Source organism: Budorcas taxicolor, chromosome X (assembly GCF_023091745.1).
Source record: "Budorcas taxicolor isolate Tak-1 chromosome X, Takin1.1, whole genome shotgun sequence".
NCBI classification, from domain to species: Eukaryota; Metazoa; Chordata; class Mammalia; order Artiodactyla; family Bovidae; genus Budorcas; species Budorcas taxicolor.
The window spans coordinates 82,101,350-82,123,858 of NC_068935.1; the positions used below are offsets into that span (position 1 = coordinate 82,101,350).

Consider the following 22,509-nt stretch of genomic DNA (forward strand, 5'->3'; position numbering starts at 1 on the left):
TTGGTGGTGCTGAATTCTCTCAGCTTTTGCTTGTCTGTAAAGCTTTTGATTTCTCCTTCATAGTTGAGTGATATCCTTGCTGAGTACAGTAATCTGGGATTTAGGTTTTTCTCTTTCATCACTTTAAATATGTCCTGCCATTCCCTTCTGGCCTGAAGAGTTTCTATTGAAAAATCAGCTGTTATCCTTATGGGAATCCCCTTGTGTGTTATTTTTTGTTTTTCCCTTACTGCTTTTAATATTTGTTCTTTGTGTTTGATCTTTGTTAATTTGATTAATATGTGTCTTGTTGTGTTTCACCTTGGGTTTATCCTGTTTGGGACTCTCTGGGTTTCTTGGACTTGGGTGACTATTTCCTTCCCCATTTTAGGGAAGTTTTCAACTGTTATCACCTCAAGTATTTTCTCATGGCCTTTCTTTTTGTCTTCTTCTTCTGGGACTCCTATGATTCGAATGTTGGGGCGTTTGACATTGTCCCAGAGGTCTCTGAGGCTGTCTTCATTTCTTTAAATTGCTTTTTCTTTTTTCCTCTCTGCTTCATTTATTTCCACCATTCTATCTTCTACCTCACTTATCCTATCTTCTACCTCAGTTATTCTCCTGTTGGTTCCCTCTAGAGTATTTTTTCATCTCATTTATTGCATTATTCATTATTGATTGACTCTTTTTTATTCCTTCTAGGTCCTTGTTAAACATTTCTTGCATCTTCTCAGTCCTTTTCTCCAGGCCATTTATCTGTAACTCCATTTTGTTTTCAAAATTTTGGATCATTTTTACTATCATTATTCCGAATTCTTTTCAGGTAGACTCTCTATCTCCTCCTCTTTTGTTTGGTTTGGTAGGCATTTATCATGTTCCTTTACCTGCTGAGTATTTCTCTGCCTTTTCATCTTGTTTAGATTGCTGTGTTTGGGGTGCCCTTTCTGTATTCTGGCAGTTTGTGGTTCCTCTTTATTGTGGAGGTTCCTCCCTGTGGGTGTGGTTGGACGAGTAGCTTGTCAAGCTTTCCTGGTTAGGGAACCTTGTGTTGGTGTTCTATTGGGTGGAGCTGGATTTCTACTCTCTGGAGTGCAATGAAGTGTCCAGTAGTGAGTTTTGAGATGTCAGTGGGTTTGTTGTGACTTTGGGCAGCCTGTATATATAAGCTCAGGGCTGTGTTCCTGAGATGCTGGAGAATTTGCATGGTATGTCTTGCTCTGGAACTTGTTGGATCTTGGGTGGAGCTTGGTTTCAGTGTAGGTATGGAGGCTTTTGGATGTGCTCTTATTAATTAATGTTCCCTGGAGTCAGGAGGTCTCTGGTGTTCTCAGGTTTTGGACTTAAGCCTCCTGCCTCTGGTTTTCAGTCTTATTCTTACCGTAGCATCAAGACTTCTCCATCTATGCAACACCGATGATAAAACATATGGGTTAATGGAGAAAACATTCTCCACAATGAAGGACACCCAGAAAGGTTTGCTGAATTACATGGTGAAGAGGGGGAATCAAAAGACGAGAGAGCAGTCTAGCCAGTAATCAAACCCCTATGTGCTCTCCACAGCCTGGAACACCCAGAGAGATGCAAGGAGTTACATAGAGAAGAGAAGAGGAAGGAAAGAGATAGAAGTGACCAGGAGGAGAAGTCAGTTCATTCGCTTAGTCATGCCTGACTCTTTGTGACCCCATGAACTGCAGCATGCCAGGCCTCCCTGTCCATCACCAATTCCTGGAGTCCACCCAAACCCATGTCCATCAAGTCGGTGATGCCATCCAACCATCTCATCCTCTGTCATCCCCTTCTCCTCCCATCCTCAATCTTTCCCAGCATCAGGGTCTTTTCCAATGAGTCAGCTCTTTGCATCAGGTGGCCAAAATATTGGAGTTTCAGCTTCAACATCAGTTCTTCCAATGAACACCCAGGACTGATCTCCTTTAGAATGGACTGGTTGGATCTCCTTGCAGTCCAAGGGACTCTCAAGAGTCTTCTCCAATACCAAAGTTCGAAAGCATCAGTTCTTCAGTGCTCAGCTTTCTTTATAGTCCAACTCTCACATCCATACATGACCACTGGAAAAAACATAGCCTTGACTAGATGGACCTTTTTTGACAAAGTGATGTCTCTGCTTTTTAATATGCTGTCTAGGTTCCTCATAACTTTCCTTCCAAGTAGTAAGCATATTTTCATTTCATGGCTTCAGTCACCATCTGCAGTGATTTTGGAGCCCAGAAAAATAAACTCAGCCACTGTTTCCACTTTTTCCTCACCTGTTTGCCATGAAGTGATGAGACTGGATGCCATGATCTTAGTTTTCTAAATGTTGAGCTTTAAGTCACTTTTTCACTTTCCTCTTTCACTGTCATCAAGAGGCCCTTTAGTTCTTCTTCACTTTCTGCCATAAGGGTGGTGTCCTCTGCATATCTGAAGTTATTTATATTTCTGCATATAAGTTAAATAAGCAGGGTGACAATATACAGCCTTGACGTACTCCTTTTCCTATTTGGAACCAGTCTGTTGTTCCATGTCCAGTTCTAGCTGTTGCTTCCTGACCTGCATATAGGTTTCTCAAGAGGCAGGTCAGGTGCTTTGATGTTCCCATCTCTTTCAGAAGAGGGGGCATTAAAATGAAAGAGACAGATCTAGCCAGTAATCAGTTCCCTAAGTGTTCTCCAGAGCCCAGAATACTGAAAGAGATTCACAGAGTTGGGTAGAGAAGAGAATGGGGAGGGAGGAGATAGAGGTTAACTAGGGAAGAAAAAGGAGTGTCAAAAAGGGGAGAGGGCAATCAAGCCAGTAATCACACTCCTGAGTAAAAATGGGTACTGAAGATTGGCTTCTTAAAGGTACAAAATTGATAACAAATACCAAAAAGCAAAGATAAAAATGTAGGGTAGAGATTAGACTGTCAAAAATACAACATTAAAAAAAATCACAAAGATTATAAAATATATATATGAAGTTTGCTTTAAAAATAGGATCTTTTTTTTTGCAAGGTAATAGTTATAAAATTAAAATTAAAGGAGTATTAGAGGACTTAAAATTTAAAAAAATTAAATGATAATAGTAAAAATATATCTAGGAATTTCTCTAGAGCTGTTGAGGGCAGTGTGGGGTCTGTTCAGTTTCAGATAGTTCCTCCTTCCAGCTTATACTTCTCAAGATCTATAGGCCCCTTCCTACGTATTTGGTGCTTATTACAGGGTTTTTATCTGTTGCACCTGTCACTTCCAAAGCAGTTCCCTCTGTTTATTTTGGCTTCTTCTGTTTGCAAGTCTCTTCAGTGTCTTAATTTCTGCCCTGGCACAAGGGGGTGAAGTTGGTCACTTATTTATTCAGTCGTGCTGAGGGGAGGGAGGAACACTGCTAACAAATATCACTGGTGTGTGTGGGGAGTGCTCACAGTGTCTTGGCCACACTGGGTTTGCCCCTGCTCTGGTGTGTGTGCTTTCCCAGTCTACACTGTTTAGGCTCTGGGTTGCTCTGCAGGAGAACTGTCTAAAGTGGGGCCTGGGTTGTGAGCACTTCCCAAGTCTAAGCCACTCAGGTTCTGGTTCTTGGGTACTCCACAAAGGTGCAGACTTGGTTGGGCCTTCGTTTTGTGCCCTTCCCTGGTCCGAGCAGCTCAGGCGACCAGGTGCTTGGCGAGCGCGCTCTCCTTAGGTGCAGTGAATCTTATCACCTCTCCTGTCCCAGCTGCTTGGTTTCCAGGGTGCACCATCTCAGGTGTGCTGTGTGTCTCTTTTGGGGAGCTGATCTCTGGCTGCAACCCTCCCGGCAGATGTCATCTGTCCAGGATCCCAGGAAGACTTGGTTGGCCACTGGGAACCTGCTCGTAGTTTGGTGGAGGATCCCGTCTCTGGGGCTGAGTTTGCCCCTTTTAGGCTCTGGCTGCCACCTGCCTGCCTCCCTGCCTCCGGCGGGGGATGGGCCAGTCTGTTCCTGGCTAGCTCTCCTCTGGTATTAGCTCAGTCCTTTGTTCTGTGAGTGAGCCTGGCAGTGTCTTATGTTAGGGCTTTTTGTGGGAAAGTTTTCTCTCTCTCTCTCTCTCTCTCTCTCTCTTTTTTTTTTTTTACTTCTCTCTCTGGCTATCCCACAGTTTGGATTACTATCTCACGTTAGCTCCCTCAGCTTGCCCTCAGAGCATTCAGTCCTGGTCCTTACCCTAAGCAATGCAGCCCACACCTCTCTGTTCATCCACTGCTTGCTGGTGGCAGATGCAAATGTCGGGGCAACTTCTCCACTGGGAATTGCCATTGGGCATGTAATCTGTGGGTTTTATTTATTTATTTATTTATTTTTCCTCCCAGTTATGTTACCCTCCAAGATTCCAAAACTTCCCACAGACCAGCTGGTGAGAGAGTTTCCTTTTGTTTGGGAACTTCTTTTTTATGACTCCCTCCCCAGGAAGGAGCTCAATCCCTAACTTGTCTCTCTTTTTATCTTCTATATTTTGTCCTACCTCCTTTCGAAGACAATGGGCTGCCTTTCTGGCTGTCCTCTGCCAGCGTTCAAACGTTATTTTGTGGAATTTGCTCAGCGTTCAAATGTTCTTTCGATGAATTTGTGGGGGAGAAAGTGGTCACCCTGTACTATTCCTCCACCATCTTAGGACTGCCCTCATCTTTTAGTGTTTTCTAATGATTTTTGTTCCAAGCCAGACATGATGGGTAAAAGGAACTGAGGTAAACAGGTTTTAGTGAGAGGTTTTATTTATCTGACTAGAGTTTAATCTGTTTTTTGTTTGCTTTTTCTGTACATGTCAGAAGCTCAACTTACCTCTGGTGTTCTTCTTTTTATTATATTGATTGTCTTTTGTTTTCCTTAGAGTCTTCTTAAATGTTTCTGAGAATACTTCTTTTAGTCACTTTCCTTTGTTATTATCCAGGAAGTCTGTTGATGTGGTGGTAAATTGTGAGGAGAGAGGTAGCATTATAGAATTCTACAATCATGTCTCAGCACTTCTTTTTATTTAATTATTTTAATTGGAGGATAATTACTTTACAGTGTTGTGATGATTTTTGCTATACATCAATATGAATCGGCCACAGGTATACACATGTCTCCCCATTCTGAACTCCCCTCCCACCTCCGTTCCTACCCTATCCCTCTGGGTTGTCTCAGAGCACTGTCTTTGTGTGCCCTGCCTCATGCATCGAACTTGTACTGGTCATGTATTTTACATACGGTAATATACGTGTTTCAATGCTATTCTCTCAAATCACCCCACCCTCATCTTCTCCCACAGAGTCCAGAAGTCTCTTCTTTACATCTGTGTCTCTTTTGCTGTCTTGCATATAAGGTTGTTGTTACCATCTTTTTAATTTCCATATATATGCATTAATATACTGTATTGGTGTTTCTCTTTCTGACTTACTTCACTCTGTATGATAGGCTCCAGGTTCATAAACACCTCATTAGAACTTATTCAAATGCATTCCTTTTTATAGTCGAGTAATGGTCCTTTGTCTATCTGTACCACAACTTACTTATCCATTTATCTGCTGATGGACATCTAGGTTGCTTCCATGTCCTTCGTATTGTAAATAGTGCTTCAGTGAACATCAAGGTGTATGTGTCTCTTTCAATTCTGGTTTCCTTGGGGTGAATGCTCAGTATTTTACTGAACCTGTGCTTCTCGCTTATGATCTTCACAAATGTTGTTCAGTTTTGTTTCAGTTTTCCCCCTTAGAAGAGACAGGGAGGCATTCCAGTTCTCAAGTTGTGAATTTCCCCTTTCCAAGGTCAGTCAAGCTCTGGTAAAATAGTTTCTCTTGAGGGTAGGTCTCATTAAGAAAAATGAAATGGTCTGTGCATATTTTTAAATGGCTAATTTTCTTATCCACTTTTCAGAATGACAGTAACATGATGGAATTTTTCTCAGATCTTCACTGTGAGAATCTGATAAGGCTCCTGTAGGTAAAACTCCCAAAAGCTTAGGAGTCCCCTAGGACTGGGCCTGCTTAAAATTTTTAACTCTCAAGCCTGTTCACACTGAGCTTCTAGCAATTTGCCAATTATTGATTAGGTTTTCATAGCCCTGCACTGGTTCCCAAGGACTTATCTGCTCTTGGGCTTCTGCCCTATGTGTTTTGATTCTCTGTGTCTGCTTGTCTGTTTTTTCAGCTTGCCCTATGACCTCAGTTCTCTGATGGAGCTAAGAGGAGTTGATTTTCAGGTTGTTCCATTTTTTGTCTTCTTGTGTGAATGAAAGAGTTGACTTTCAAGCTCCTTGCATGCTTAACTGGAATGCAAGGGAATTTTTTGATACCTCAAAGACATGTTTGTTGTAAAGTTTTCATTTTGTGAAAACTGGTTAGAGTAACTATCTTTTAATTAATGTACTTTATTTTTCTTTTAAAGGGGCAAAATCTAGTATCTTGTTGAAAAATAACTTTTTTCATTTTTTTTTTCCTCTTGAATAGATCCTAAATGCCCAGGAGATATTGATTTTCATAATAGTGACTGGGACATTAAGACAATCACCAGCTCCTTGAAATTCTACCTCAGGTATGTCTGATATGATTTGGAGCATTACTTTTCAGAATTGATGGAATTTGGATGGATGGAGATGGGTTAATGTAGTCCCAATTTTGGGAGGTTAGATAGAATTGCTAAAGAAAAAAGAATGAAAAGAATTTTTGTTAAAGAAAAATGTGCATTAGGAGCCTTTTTTAAATTGGGAATTTAAGCAAGGGAAACATCAAAATAATAGAATTATTATTGAAATGTGGATTTCTGAAGAAAATTTGCTTTAAAAACAATTTGAAGGTTTGCCTTTGTGCACAGAGTGATATCACAGTGGGTTCACCAGCAAACTCAGGAGTTGTGAAAACTCAAGGTTGTTAACCTGTATTGTTGAATAATAATAATTTTGAAACATTAAATTGCATTTACACAAATATAATTTGTGTATTTGTATGTATTTTTTAATAATGTGAATAAAACCCCCAAAAAAATAAATATAAAAAAGTTAGAACTGAAAAAGAAAAACAAAAGTTAGAACTAAATGAAGTGATGGCAGTAGGAAAAAATTAACTCATGAGCAAAATTTGGGGATACACAATGACAGTTTATTGGTATAACTTTATATTGTATAAAATTATTTGTGACATATATACTTTTTAAACTCATTCATTTCTTACCATTTTCTATGTCCCATAGTATGCACCATACTTTATGTGCTAAAATGTCTTTTCAAATTATTGTACTCTTTAGTCGTTAAAATAGCTATTTATAATATGAGAAATATCATTAATCCAAATAGATTGGGTCCCAGATATTATTATTAAATGACCTTCTGCTATTGCATCATCTTAGAACTTTAAGTAAATATGAATGCTCTTTCCAGGAGTATTTCTCTTGCATTTGCCAAAGAAGAAAAATCACTGTTCTAGGAGGGTTTATTCTGTGCTAGGCAATGTTCTAGTTGCTTATGTTGACAATATCATTGTAATCTTATGAGGTAGGTGTTACCATACTTATTTTACAGATGAAGAATTACAACATACTTTCTCCGTCGTTAAGTAATATTCATGATCACAACTCATATTATTTGAACCTAAGTATCTCTAACTTGTAAAGCCACTGGTATTAGAGCATCTTATTTCACTATTCTCCACATCCCAGGGGCTGTGACTTTCTTGGAATTGCTTGGGTAATTTAGTAAAGACAGAGCAATCTGCTATGCACACTTTCAGGAGACTTATGATGATGATAATAGTGCAAATAAATGACTCTATGTCTCTAGCCTCTTTAAAAGGAGTTACTTTTTAAATAGATTTATGTAGGGTAATTCCCTCCCGCATTTTATCTTTCCCAGCTCATTGTATAATAAGCAGTGAAGCCCATTTGAAATATGAACCTGAAACTTTGAATGGCCAGCACCTCCAATAAGAGATATTTATTGTTGAGAGTCTTATGAGCCTTTAATATGTACTAGCCAGTTAACACCTTTTCGATTTCTTTTTTAAAAAACTGTGTTGGTATCTTCAAAATGAACTTGTGTTGGTATCTTCAAAATGAACTTGCTTCATTTGTGTTTTAGACACCTAATTCATGCCTTGTCTCCAATATTTCTAGAAAATTACTCTAAAAACCATCCCTTCTCTCTTCTGCATCTTTAACCTTTCTCATTTAATGGATTCTTTCCTCTGAACATACAAATAGGAAGACCCCAACCACAGAAAACTAACCAAAATGATCACATGGATCACAACTTTGTGTAACTCAGTGAAATTATGAGCCATGCCATGTAAGGCCAGCCAAGACAGATGGGTCATAGTGGAGAGTTCTGGCAAAATGTGGTCCACTGGAGAAGGGAATGGCAAACCACTTCAGCACTCTTGTCTTGAGAACCCCATGAACAAATATGATCCAACATTGCACATCTCTCTAACCTTGTGTTTTGTTTCATTTATTCATTTATTCCACCATTCACTAAACCATTTAGTAAACATTTCGTGAGTACCTACTCAGTGCCTAGCATAGTATCTGGCAGTTGGTACACAGTCGTGAGTAGATATGACCTTTAAAAGGTTATAGTTGGGACTTTCCTGGTGGTCCAGTGGTTAAGGATCTGCCTGCCAATGCAAGGGTCACCGATATGCCACAGCACAATTAAGCCTGTTGCTGCAACTGCATTTGAGGGATATGACAGTAAAGAGTAGCCCCTACACTGCAACTACAGAAAAGCTCAGCACAGCCAAAAACAAATAAATAAAACATTTTTTTAAAGTTATAGTCCAGTGGAATGGACAGACAAAAAACAATTATACAAATATAATGAACTGTAATAAGTGCTCTGAAATGAAAACTGCAAAGTGCTATGCAGTCATATAATAAGAAAGCCTGATTTATTCTGGTTTTCATTTTGAACTGAGGTTTGAATTATAACTTGGAGTCAACTGGCAGGGGGAGGCAGTTCCAGACAGAAATAACGTCATATGCAAAGACCTTGAAGCACAAGGAGGACCCTTTTAAGGAACTACATGTACCAGTATATGTGGAGTATTGAGTGTAGAGGGAGGGAGAGATATGTAGGGCCAGATCATTCAAGGTCTTTTAGGATATGTTTAGAATTGGAGTATGAATATATATTTAAAGGAATGGGAATATACTGAAAGATTTTAAGCAGGAGGTTATATGATGAGATTTGCATTTTGAAAAAATACAGAGAGATGAGATTAGAGAGAGGTGAAATAAGTAGAGGTGGAAACCAATTAGCAAGCTACTGCTGTGGTACCGGAAAGAGATGATGCTTCTGTGGGACTAGGGAGTAGCATTAGGAATAGACAGAAATAAGCATAGTCAAGAGAATTAAGGAATAAACTTAGATATGAAGATGGAGGAGAGGGAGATAAAAGAATGACTTCCACATTTCCAGCCCATGCAACCAAATGACGGTCATACATTTACTGATTTGGGAAACATTTAAAAAAAGTTACCTCATTTGAGGGAGATGACAAATTAGGTTTTAAATATGTCAAATCTAGGTGTCTTTGTAGAAACTAGGGCAAGAATTTTAAGTAAGCACTCTGATATATAGGAAATATATAGGAATGTAACTCAGAATTCTGGGCTTGAGTTAAGAAATTGGGGATCATTAACAGTGCAGATGACACTAGGAGGCAGGAGCTTAGATGAAATTGCCTAGTGAGATATTTCACCCCTTCCCAATCTAGCTTCAGTGTATGAAGTAATACACACCCCCACCTTTACTTTTAATCTCCGAGTTTACTTTTTAACCCACTGCAATCTGACTCACGCCCTCTCCTCTATGAAGCTGCTCTTGCCAAGGTCACCAGTGATTCTCAATGCTAAACACAATGGATGATTGTCAACCTTTACCTTATTTGATCTCTTTGTAGCATTTGAAGCTGTTAACAAGCCCTCCTTGAAACTTTTTGTTCTTTTGGATTCTGTTAATCCATTACTTTTGGATTTTCTCTCACCTCTTTAATCACTTTAAAAGTCCCTTTTATGGGCTTTCTACCTGGTATTTCCCAGGGCTTTCTTCTCATTTTGCTATACGGGAGGAATGGAAAATACAAATATTTACAGGAATAAGGACATGAAAATGACTGAAGGACTACTTTCATATTAAACTTGTTGCCTATAAAACCCTTACTTGCATGGCAATCCCTTTGTTTATATATAAACAGCAATATTCTTTACTCCCACAAACAACCATAGGACCCCAATATAGACAGATCTTTCCATTTTTCAATAGAGACAGATAATATTGATCTTATATGTGAAATACTCAATTTTCTTCATATTATGATGACTGATTCAATTCCATTTCTTTTTTACACACTATTCTGGACTGGAAAGAAATGTTGAAAGACCTCATGTAACTGTTGGCTGCCAGTTTGCCATCTCTTCTTGAGCCACGGTATTCGTTCTTATCGTTCTAATAAGCCCTGCTTCTCAGATCTGGAAAAGCACTTCATCCATCTTCCTAATAAATATCTGCCTTTGGCTATCCCAGAAACCCCTCAGACATAGCATCTCTACTTCCCTCTGAATCACTTTCTAATATGTTCAGTCCCAAACCAGATTACTCTGGTTTTGTGTACCCAAACCAGATTACTCTGTCCCTCATCAACATTAATCTCTCCCTTATAACTGTTGAAGGAGCTGTCTTTAATGTCTTTCAAATAACTCTCCTCACCTTTTCTTTCTACCCCTAATGGCACTATTTTCATTTAGGCTTTTATTATCTCTTGCCTATATTACTACAATAAGAGCAGTGGCAAGCAGTATAACATAATGATAAAGAACATGGACTTGAGACAAACTGCTTACTTCTACCACTTACTAACTATGTGGCTTAGGATGAACTATTTAACTTTTCTGAAGTACCCTTTCCTTATCTAAAAAATGGAGATAATATTAGTATCTAACTTACAGGGTTGTCATGAGAATTGAATGAGTAAATAAATATTAAACACTTAGAACAGTGACGAGTTTGCTATTATTACTATTATTAGTGGATTGCTTCCTTCTTCTGGGCCACATACTACCCACTTTTATCATTATACTTGTTACCTTACATTACAAATTTTGTGTATGATACTCTCCCCAACTAGACTGTTAGCTGCTTGAAGGTTTAGACTACGTCTAATTCATCTGGATTCCCAATACCTGGCACAATGCCAGTCACAAGTAGGTGTTGAGTCTCTCTCTATATATATATATATACCACACCACACAGCCTGTGGGATCTTAGTTCCTTGACCAGGGGTCAAACTCGTGCCCCTTGAAGTGGAATTACAGAGTTTTAACCACTGGGTCACTAGGGAAGTCACTCAACCAGTATTTTTTTTGTCTAAATAAAGAAACCTATCTTAGCCTCTATTTCCTTCTCCATTAAACAGGGATTTGAATTACTTCTTCACAGGATTTTTGAAGGGATCAAATGGCAGGACAGATGTAAAAGAACTTGGAAACTGAGGAACTAACAAACTGTAAGGACTTCATAGTATCAATCATAGTGGGTCCACTTTGGAATTTTGCAGGGCTGGTCTGTGCCTCTTTTCACTTTGGGGAACTAGTTGGAGACCCTGCTCAAGGTCTTGGCTCATACTTTCTTCTGTTGAATTACGAGAAATGAGGATTCCTCTAATAAATTTTCAGTTGAACAAAAAATACATATAGTCATATCAATCTGTGAGCTCAGAAACTTCAGCTTTGCTTCTCATAGAACTGAGATTCTAAGGCCTCACTACTCCCTCCCCAAAGGAACTTACAGTCTTCATTAATTTCAGGAATCTTTCTGAACCTGTCATGACCTATAGACTTCACAAAGAGCTGGTCTCTGCTGCCAGTAAGTATTTATGTTACTTAGTTGATTGTGTTTTCCTGGCTTCTAACTAATATTTACAACAATAAGCCTAGAAGACTGCTTGAGGGAAAGTAAATGAAAAAACAAACATACTTACAGGTTTTGTCCACTGTCACATGAGGATATTCTTACTTGCTAACTCACGTGCTGTATTAGTTTTCATAAATCAGTGTTAGTTGAGTAAATTGGAGAAAACTGGCTAACTTGAGGGATGCAAAAGTTCTGAGGACTTGATTGATTGTGCCTTATATCAGAACAAGCATATTGGCTCACATTGTCAGGAAACAGCAAAATGGTTCCATTACAGTTATTGTTTCAGCTTTTTTTCAACACTTTGCCCTTTCAAATGCTTTTCAATTGTGTTGTGAATTATTACTCTTAATTTTTTAGTGCTGGCATCACAATGTTTAGATTATGAGACCAATGGTGAGACTGGAGGAGTACATAGGAAATAAGGTATATAGAATCACTCAAAAAGTTGGCAGCTGAAGAAGCATTAGAAGTTTTGGCTGAGGCCACTGTATGAGTATCCCTCCCTACCTCCATGTGACTCTTTTGCATTGTGCCTTGTATGGTATTGAGGAAAAAGATTCAGGGGATTTGTCCTCATAATGAATCTTTGTTGAGGCAAGAGAGCCTTGATTTTTACTCTGAGCTCTCTCAGTAATTTTCATAGGAACCTAGAGGCAGCAGCACACCTCCCAGTTCCACAAGGAAATTTGCTGGGCAAGCATTTCCAGCTGGAAGTTTACATGCGGAAAGAGCAACCTGCTGTATCTAGAATTCTGACTTGTTCTGATACAGTCTTCTCTTCTCTCTTCTGTTTTCTCTTCTCTCTTGTATATTATTCTCCTTTCTAGACTAATTTGTTTTAAGTCTATGTTTTTATCTTTTAGTCAGTCTCTCTCTTCCCCCTTCAGTGTCTTTGTTTCTTGGTCTCTTTCTGTCATTTTGTCCCTGTGTCTATATATCTCTCTTTTCATCTCTCAGACTTTCTATGTGTCTCTGATTATCTCTGCATGTGCACATGCATGGGTGTGTGTATGTGTGTCTGTGCATGAGAATTTGCTTAATCCAGTTGCCCAGAAGGCAAAACTCTCTCTCTGTTCTCTCTCAGAGTCTGACAACCTGGATTATCGATTGGGAGCTATTCACTCCCTGGTATATAAGCTACCAGAAAAGAACCGAGAGATGTTGGAACTTCTTATAAGACACTTGGTCAAGTAAGTAACTTCTAGGTTTTCAGGAAGAGTTCCTGTTAGAATGACCCACATGATAGCACTGCAGATAAACTTTCTTTAAGCTCATTAAGTCCCGACCCCCAATTACTTCATCCTAGGCAATCTGAGTGCTCGGTGAGAAACAAGATTTTGCCTTTACCCTTGTATGTATCTTATCCAGGTCATTGTGCATCTTATTTGAGGGGTTTTCTCAGTTGCTTTGCTGTAAGATAAATCTGGTTTCAAATACCAGCTCTACCCTTTAGCTTTATAATCTTAGGAAAAGCTCTCTTAACCTCTGTTTGCTGCTGCTGCTGCTGCTAATAAGTCACTTCAGTCGTGTCTGACTCTGTGCCACCCCATAAATGGCAGCCCACCAGGCTTCCCTGTCCCTGGGATTCTCCAGGCAAGAATACTGGAGTGGGTTGCCATTTCTTTCCCAATGCATGAAAGTGAAAAGTGAAAGTGAAGTCGCTCAGTCGTGTCTGACCTTCAGCGACCCCATGGACTGCAGCCTTCCAGGCTCCTCTGTCCATGGGATTTTCCATGCAAGAGTACTGGAGTGGGGTGCCATTGCCTTCTCCGAACCTCTGTTTGGTCATCTTTAAAATAAGAGTAGTATTGTTTGCCCCTTAAGACTGTTGTGTGGATTTGAATGAACACAGGTAAAGTGCCTGGGAAATAGGAAGTTCTCAAGGCGTGGGAGTCATGATTATAGTCATCTTCTTTGCTTGGGTATGGCAGGTAGGAAGAGAGCAGCATTTCAGAATAGATCTGGTGATAGGCTCTAAGTTGGGTGGGTATAAGGGGCATGTGTGCCCCACTGTGGTGCTTCCTGACCAGAGGGTTCAATGTTGTGAATACAGATAAATTTACTTGACTCATCAATGTTCATCACAGCACTGTTTATAATAGCCAGGACATGGAAGCAACCTAGATGTCCATCAGCAGATGGATAGATAAGAAAGCTCTGGTACATATACACAATGGAGTATTATTCAGCCATTAAAAAGAATACATTTGAATCAGTTCTAATGAGGTGGATGAAACTGGAGCTGATTATACAGAGTGAAGTAGGCCAGAAAGAAAAACAGCAATACAGTATACTAACACATATATATGGAATTTAGAAAGATGGTATGATAGCCCTGTATGTGAGACAGCAAAAGAGACACTGATGTATAGAACAGTCTTTTGGACTCTGTGGGAGAGGGAGAGGGTGGGATGATTTGGGAGAATAGCATTGAAACATGTATAATATCATGTAAGAAACAAATTGCCAGTCTAGGTTCGATGCAGGATACAGGATGCTTGGGGCTGGTGCACTGGGATGACCCAGAGATGGTATGGAGAGAGAGGTGGGAGGGGGGTTCAGGATTGGGAACTCATGTACACCCGTGGTGGATTCATGTTGATGTATGGCAAAACCAATACAGTATTATAAAGTAAAATAAAGTTAAAAAAGAAAAAAAATGGCTGCTCTAAGGAAACAATGTGAAACAGAGAAAAGTACTGTAGCCAGGAGTGAGCAAACCTGGGTTCCAGCATCAGTTCTGCTACTTGCTTTCTTGATGATCATTGACAGGTCACTCTTAAGGCCCCTCCTACTGTGTTAAAAAGTAAATAAATGAGACAACAAGCTTAGAAAAATTGTGATGTATTCTAAGTCTATGTAACAAAATTAAGCTATCAGTACACTCATAAAAATGCATCTGGAAATCACTTCAAAAACAACATTCATATTTCCTCATTGTTTTTCATTCCTGTATAATGCCATATTGTTTGAATACACAATTATTTATACAGGTAGTCACTTATTGTTGGAGAATATCTCAAACACTAGGGGATAGGTGATGAATAGGGTGGAAGGGGTAGGCATGGATGCTAGACTCCCCTGAGTCTGCCTCCTTTTGACTTTTGTGCCATATTAATATTTTATGTATCCAAATAGTAAAGTTAAATCAAAAGGAAAGTATTACAAACTCTGAAATGAAATGCAAAAAAGGCAAATTATTCTAAATATCAAATTCATAGCATACTAGTAGAGAGAAAACAGTTATTTCATCAAACTTGTCAACACAGCTGCTAATTCATGCTAATAAAATATATTCTGAAAATAAGAAAAGCTGTGAAAAAGTTATAAGCATCACCCAATAGGATTATTAGTACTATTATTCATACAAGTTTTGCCAAGAGAATGGACTAGTTATAGCAAACACTCTCTTCCAACAACGTAAGAGACAACTACACATGGACATCATCAGATGGTCATTACTGAAATCAGATTGATTATAATCTTTGCAGCTAAAGATGGAGAAGCTCTATACAGTCAGCAAAAACAAGACCTGGAGCTAGCTGTGGCTCACATTCATGAACTCCTTATTGAAAAATTCAGACTAATATTGAAGAAAGTAGGGAAAACCACTAAGCCATGCAGGTATGAGATAAATAAAGTCCCTTATGATTATATAGTGGATGTGAGAAATAGATTCAAGGGATTAGATCTGATAGACAGAGTGCCTGAAGAACTCTGGATGATGGTTTGTAACATTGTACAGGAGATGGTGACCAAAACAATCCCCAAGAAAAAGAAATGCAACAAAGCAAAACAGTTGTCTGATGAGGCCTCACAAATAGCTGAGAAAAGAAGAGAAACTAAAGGCAAAGGAGAAAAGAAAAGATATACCTATCTGAATGCAGAGTTCCAAGGACTAGCAAGGAAAGATAAGAAAGCCTTCTTAAGTAAAAAATGCAAAGAACTGGAGGAAATCAGCAGAATGGGAATTACTAGAGATCTCTTTGAGAAGATTAGATGCCAAGGGAACATTTCATGCAGAGATGGGCACAGTAAACGACAGAAGCATTATGGACTTAACAGAAGCAGGAGGGATTAAGAAGAGGTGTGAAGAATACACAGAACTATACGAAAGAAGTCTTAATGACCCAGATAATCATGATGGTGTGATCACTCACCTAGAGCCCGACATCCTGGAGTGTAAGTTCAAGTGGGCCTTAGGAAGCATTACTACAAGCAAAGCTAGTGGAGGTGATGGACAATCTAAGCTACTTCAAGTCCTAAAAGTTGATGCTGTTGAAGTGCTGTTCTCAATATGCCAACAAATTTGGAATACTTAGCAGTGGCCACAGGACTGAAAAAGTTAAGTTTTCACTCCAATCCCAAAGAAGGGCAATCCAAAAAAATGTTCAAGCTACTGCACAATTGTACTAATTTCACATGCTAGGAAGGTAATGCTCAAAATCCTTCAAGCTAGGCCTCAACAGTACATAAACCAAGAACTTCCCTATGTAAATGCTGGATTTAGAAAAAGCAGAAGAACCAGAGATCAAATTGCTAACATCTGTCAGATCATAAAGAAAGCAAGGGAATTCCAGAAAAGCATCTACTTTTGCTTCATTGACTACATGAAAGCATTTGACTGTGTGGATCACAACAAATTGTGGAAAATTCTGAAAGAGTTGGGAAAACTATATCACCTTACCTGCCTCCTGATAAACTTGTATTTGATCAAGAAGCAACAGTTAGAATCAGACATGGAACAATGAACTGGTTCGAAATTGGGAAAGAATGAAAATGCTGTACATTGTCACCCTGCTTATTTCAGGTTATATGCAGAGTGTGTGAGTGTGTGCTCAGTAGCTTTAGTCTTGTCCAAATCTTTGTGACCCTATGGACTGTTGCCTGTCAGGCTCCTCTCTCCATGAGATTCTCCAGGTAAGAATACTGGAGTAGGTTGTTGGGGCCTCATCCAGGGGATCTTCCCCACCTAGGCATCAAACCTGAGTCTCCTGCATCTTCCACATTGCATCATGTGAAATGCAGGGCTGGATGAATCACAAGCTGGAATCAAGATTGCCAGGAGAAATATCAATAACCTCAGATATGCAGATGACACCACTTTAATTGCAGAAAGTGAAGAGGAACTAATGCGCATCTGGATGAAGGTGAAAGAGGAGAGTGAAAAGCTGGCTTAAAACTCAACACTCAAAAAACCAAGATTATGGCATTCAGTCCCATCACTTCACGACAAATAGATGGGGAAAAAATGGAAACAGTGACAGACTTCATTTTCTTGGGCTCCAAAGTCGCTGCAGATGGTGACTGCAGCCAAGAAATTAAAAGACACTTGCTCCTTGGAAGAAAAGCTATGACAAACCTAGACAGTATATTACAAAGCAGAGACGTTACTTTGCCAACAAAGGTCCATCTAGTCAAACCTATGGTATTTCCAGTAGCCATGTACAGATGTGAGAATTGGACCATAAAGACGGCCAAACACCAAAGAATTGATGCTTTTGTACTGTGATGTTGGAGAAGACTCTTGAGAGTCCCTTGGACTGCAAGGTGATCAAAGCAGTCAATCCGAAAGAAATCAACCCTGAATATTCATTGGAAGGATCAATGTTGAAATTGAAGCTCCAAAACCTGATGGGAAGAGCTGACTCATTGGAAAAGACACTGATGCTGGGAAAGATTGAAAGCAGGAGGAGAAGGGGGTGACAGAGGATGAGACAGTTGAATGGCATCACCAACTCAATGGACATGAGTTTGAACAAACTCCAGGAGTTTTTGATGGACAAGGAGGCCTGGCATGCTGCAGTCCGTGAGTTTGCACAAAGTTGGTCATGACTGAAGGACTGAGCAGCAACAACACTCTACATAAAAATAAGCTCAAAATGAATTAAAGACCTAAATATAAGACCTGATACTATGAGTCTTAGAGGGAAACGTAGATAAGCCATTCTTTGACATAAATTTTAGCAATTTTTTTATATCTGTTTCCTAAGGCAAAGTAAACAAAAGCAAAAGAAAACTGGGACCTAATTAAACATAAAACCTTTCTAACAGCAAAGGAAACCATCAATGACATGAAAAGACATTCTGTTGAATTGTAGAAAATATTAGTAAATGATATGACTAATAAGAGGTTAATATCTAAAATATATAATCAACTCATGCAACTAAATATCAAAAAAGTGAACAACCTGATTAAAAAACAGAAAAAGGAATAACATTTTTCCAGAGATGATATACGATGATCACCAGATGCATGAAAAGATGCTCAACACTAATAATAATCAAAGAAAGCAAATAAAATCGCATTCAGATATCACCTCATGAACATGTCAGAATGACTATCATTAGTGGGGATTGGGAGATTGGGATTACTACTATGTGTAAAATAGATAGCTAATGAGAACCTACTATATTGCAAAGGGAACTCTACTCAGTGCTCCATGGTAATCTAAATGTGAAGAATATCTCCAAAAAAGTAGACATATTTATATGTATGTCTGGTACATTTTGCATCATAGCAGAAACTAACACAGCATTGTAAAGCAACTATACTCCAAGAAAAATTAAAAAAAAAAAAGACAAGCCCATGCACCTATGGTAAATAAATCTATGACAAAGGAGACAAGACTACCTAATGTTGGAAAGAAGCTTTTCAACAAGTGGTGCTAGGAAAACTGGATAACCACGTGTGAAAGAATATTTTAGATCATTCCTTTACTTCATACACATAAATAAGCTCAAATGGATTTAAAGACCTAAATGTGTGACTGGACACTCTAAAACTCCTAAAGGAAAGCATTGGCAGAACACACTCTGACATAAATCACAGCAACATCTTTTTTTATACATCTCCTAGAATAATGGAAATAAAATTAAAACTAAATGGAACCTACTTAAAAGCTTTTGCACAGCAAAAGAAACAATAAACAAAATGAAAAGACAACCCACGTATTGGGAGAAAATATTTGCAAATTATGTGACCAATAAGAAATTAGTCTCCAAAACTTGCAAACAGCTTATGAGGCTTAATTGCATCAGAACAAACAACCCACTCAAAAAATGAGCAGAAGACCTAAATAGACATTTCTCCAAAGAGGGCATACAGATGGCCAATAGGCACATGAAAAGATATTCACTATCAGAGAAATACAAATCAATATTATAAAGAGATATCACCTTACTGCAATCAGAATGACTGTCATCAAAAAATCCACAAAAAACAAATGCTGAAGAGAGTTTTGAGAGAAGGGAACCCTCCTACACTCTTAGTAGGAATGTAAATTGGTACAGTCTCTATGGAGAATAGTATGGAGTTTCCTTAAAGAACTAAAAATAGAGCTATCATATGACCCTGCAATCCCACTCCTGGGCATATATCTGGGAAAAATAAAAACATGATACATTCACCCCAATGTTCATCTTAGCACTGTTTACAATAGCCAAGATATGGAAACAATGTAAATGTCCATCAACAAAGGAATGGATAAAGAAGAAGTGGTACATATATACAATAGAATATTACTCAGCCATCAAAAGAATGAAGGAATGTCATTTGCAGTAACATGAATGAACCTAGAGAGTGTCACACTGAGTAAGTTAGAGAAGGAGAAATATATGGCATCTCTTATATGTGGAATCTAAAAAGAAATGATGCAAATGAACTTAACTTACAAAACAGAAAGAGACTAACAGACTTAGAAAATGAACTTATGGTTGCCTGGGGGGAAGGGAGAGTTAGGAACTTTGGAACATCATATACACACTGCTATATTTAAACTGGATAACCAACAAAGACCTATTGATAGCAAATGGAACTCTGCTCAATGTTATGTGCCAGCCTGGATGACAAGGGAGTGGGGTGTGGGGAAGAATGAATACAAGTATATGTATGGCTGAGTCCTTTTGATGTTCACCTGATACTGCCACAAGATTGTTAATCAGCTATATAGGGTTAGTAGAAGGAAAGAAATCTTAAAAATTAGGGCAGAAATAGATGCAAAAGAAACAAAAGAGACCATAGCAAAAATCAACAAAGCCAAAAGCTGGTTCTTTGAGAAGTTAAATAAAATTGATAAACCGTTAGCCAGACTCACCAAGAAACAAAGGGAGAAAAATAAAATCAACAAAATTAGAAATGAACATGGAGAAATCACAACAGACAACACAGAAATACATATCATGAGACTACTATCAGCAACCATATGCCAATAAAATGGACAACTTGGAAGAAATGGACAAATTCTTAGAAAAGTATAACTTTCCAAAACTGAACCAGGAAGAAATAGAAAATCTTAACCCATCACAAACACAGAAATCGAAACTGTAATGAGAAATCTTCCAGCAAACAAAAGCCCAGGACCAGATGGCTTCACAGCTGAATTCTACCAAAAATTTAGAGAAGAGCTAATACCTCTCCTACTCAAACTCTTCCAGAAAATTGCAGAAGAGGTAAACTTCCAAACTCATTCCATGAGGCCACCATCACCCTAATACCAAAACCAGACAAACATGCCACACAAAAAAAGAAAATTACAGGCCAGTATCACTGGTGAACATAAATGAAACATCCTTAACAAAATTCTAGCAAACAGAACCCAACAACATATTAAAAAGATCATACACCATGACCAAGTGGGCTTTATCCCCGGGATGCAAGGATTCTTTAATATCTGCAAATCAATCAATATGATACACCACATTAACAAATTGAAAGATAAAAGTCATATGATTTTCTCAATAGATGCAGAGAAAGCCTTTGACAAAATTCAACATCCATTTATGACAAAAACCCTCCGGAAAGCAAGTATGGAAGGAACATACTTCAACATAATAAAATCCATATATGATAAACCCACAGCAAACATTATCCTCAATGATGAAAAATTGAAAGCATTTCCCCTAAAGTCAGGAACAAGACAAGGGTGCCCACTCTCATCACTACTATTCAACATAGCTTTGGAAGTTTTAGCCATAGCAATCAGAGCAGAAGAAGAAATAAAACAATCCAACTTGGAAAAGAAGAAGTAAAACTCTCACTGTTTGTGGATGACATGATCCTCTACATAGAAAACCCTAAAGACTCCACCAGAAAATTACTTGAGCTAATCAGTGAATATAGTAAAGTTGCAAGATATAAAATTAACACACAGAGATCCCTTGCATTCCTATACACTAACAATGAGAAAACAGAAAGAGAAATTAAGGAAACAATTCCATTCACCATTGCAGTGAAAATAATAAAATACTTAGGAATAAATCGACCTAAAGAAAAAAAGACCTATATATAGAAAACTATAAAACACTGATGAAAGAATTCCAAGAGGACAGAAATGGATGGAGAAATATACCATGTTCATGTATTTGAAGAATCAGTATAGTGAAAATGAGTATACTACCCTAAGCAATCTATAGATTCAATGCAATCCCTATCAAGCTACTAATGGTATGTTTCAGAGAACTAGAACAAATAATTTCACAATTTATATGGAAATATACCCAATACAAAACAAAAAGTTTAAAGTTTGGGTGGGGGGGAAACATAGACAACAGCAACTTTTTTATGTTGGGAAAGGTAAGCACATAAGCACAAAGTGTTGTGCAGTATTTTAAGTAAAAGATACTCATTGCAAAAGCAAGGGTGTAAGGGTGAGTAAGAGGAAAATAAATTTTAATTGATAGCTCAGAAAAGTATTAATTTTATAATATGTTTTCAATCAGTAAAATGTGACACAGTTTAACCTGCTACACTTTTCATCAGAGCATTTGGCAGAATTTAAAAATCAAAATCCAGCTTTTATGGAAAAAATAAATAAGACTTTGGATATGAATGTATGCTTAATGTCACTACTTATTTTTGAGGAGAATTAATAAAAAGGAATTCCATAGGGATGCTCCAGTTCCTGCATGATTTGTAACTTTCTCCAAGTTCAACAGTGTATCATAAGGATAAGTGGAAACATCCTGGATCTAAGGGATGCTTTTTTTTCTTTCTTTCTTTATTTTTTGGATTGAAGGATAACTACAATATTGTGTTGGTTTCTGCCATACATCAACATGGATCAACCATAGGTATACATATGTCCCCTCCCTCTTAAGACTTCCTCCCGCCCCATCCTATCTCTCTAGGTGGTTATAGAGCCCTGGTTTGAGTTCCCTGAGTCATACAGCAAATTCCCAGTGGCTGTCTATTTTACATATGGCAGTGTATATGTTTCCATGCTACTCTCTCCATTCATCCCACCCTGTCCTTTCTACCATGTAGAAAGTGTGTCCATAAGTTTGTTCTCTATGTCTGCATCTCCATTGCTGTGCTGCAAATAGGTTCGTCAGTATAATCTTTCTAGATTCCATATATATGTGTTAATATACAATATTTGTTTTTCTCTTTCTGCCTTACTTCACTCTATTATAAGTTTTAGGTTCATCCACCTCATTAGCACCGACTCAAATTCATTCCTTTTTATAGCTGAGTAACATGACATTGCATATATGTACCACAGCTTCTTTATCCATTCCTCAGTCGATGAACATCTAGGTTGCTTCCATGTCCTAGTTATTGTAAATAGTGCTGCAGTGAACATGGGGTTGTTGTTGTTCAGTTGCTAAGTCATGTCTGACTCTTTGTGACCTCATAAACTGCAGCATGCCAGCCT

The 22,509-nt window shown here is 38.3% G+C and overlaps 1 protein-coding gene across 1 annotated transcript in view; it reads left to right on the top strand.

Annotated features, from left to right (window-relative positions):
- OPHN1 (oligophrenin 1) overlaps positions 1-22,509 on the top strand; it is a 597,166-nt gene that overhangs the window by 437,731 nt on the left and 136,926 nt on the right. Inside the window, exons 15-17 of the mRNA XM_052663238.1 lie at positions 6,399-6,483; positions 11,745-11,803; positions 12,939-13,044. Of these exons, the coding sequence (XP_052519198.1) occupies positions 6,399-6,483; positions 11,745-11,803; positions 12,939-13,044 (250 nt within the window). The remainder of the gene's footprint in view (positions 1-6,398; positions 6,484-11,744; positions 11,804-12,938; positions 13,045-22,509) is intronic.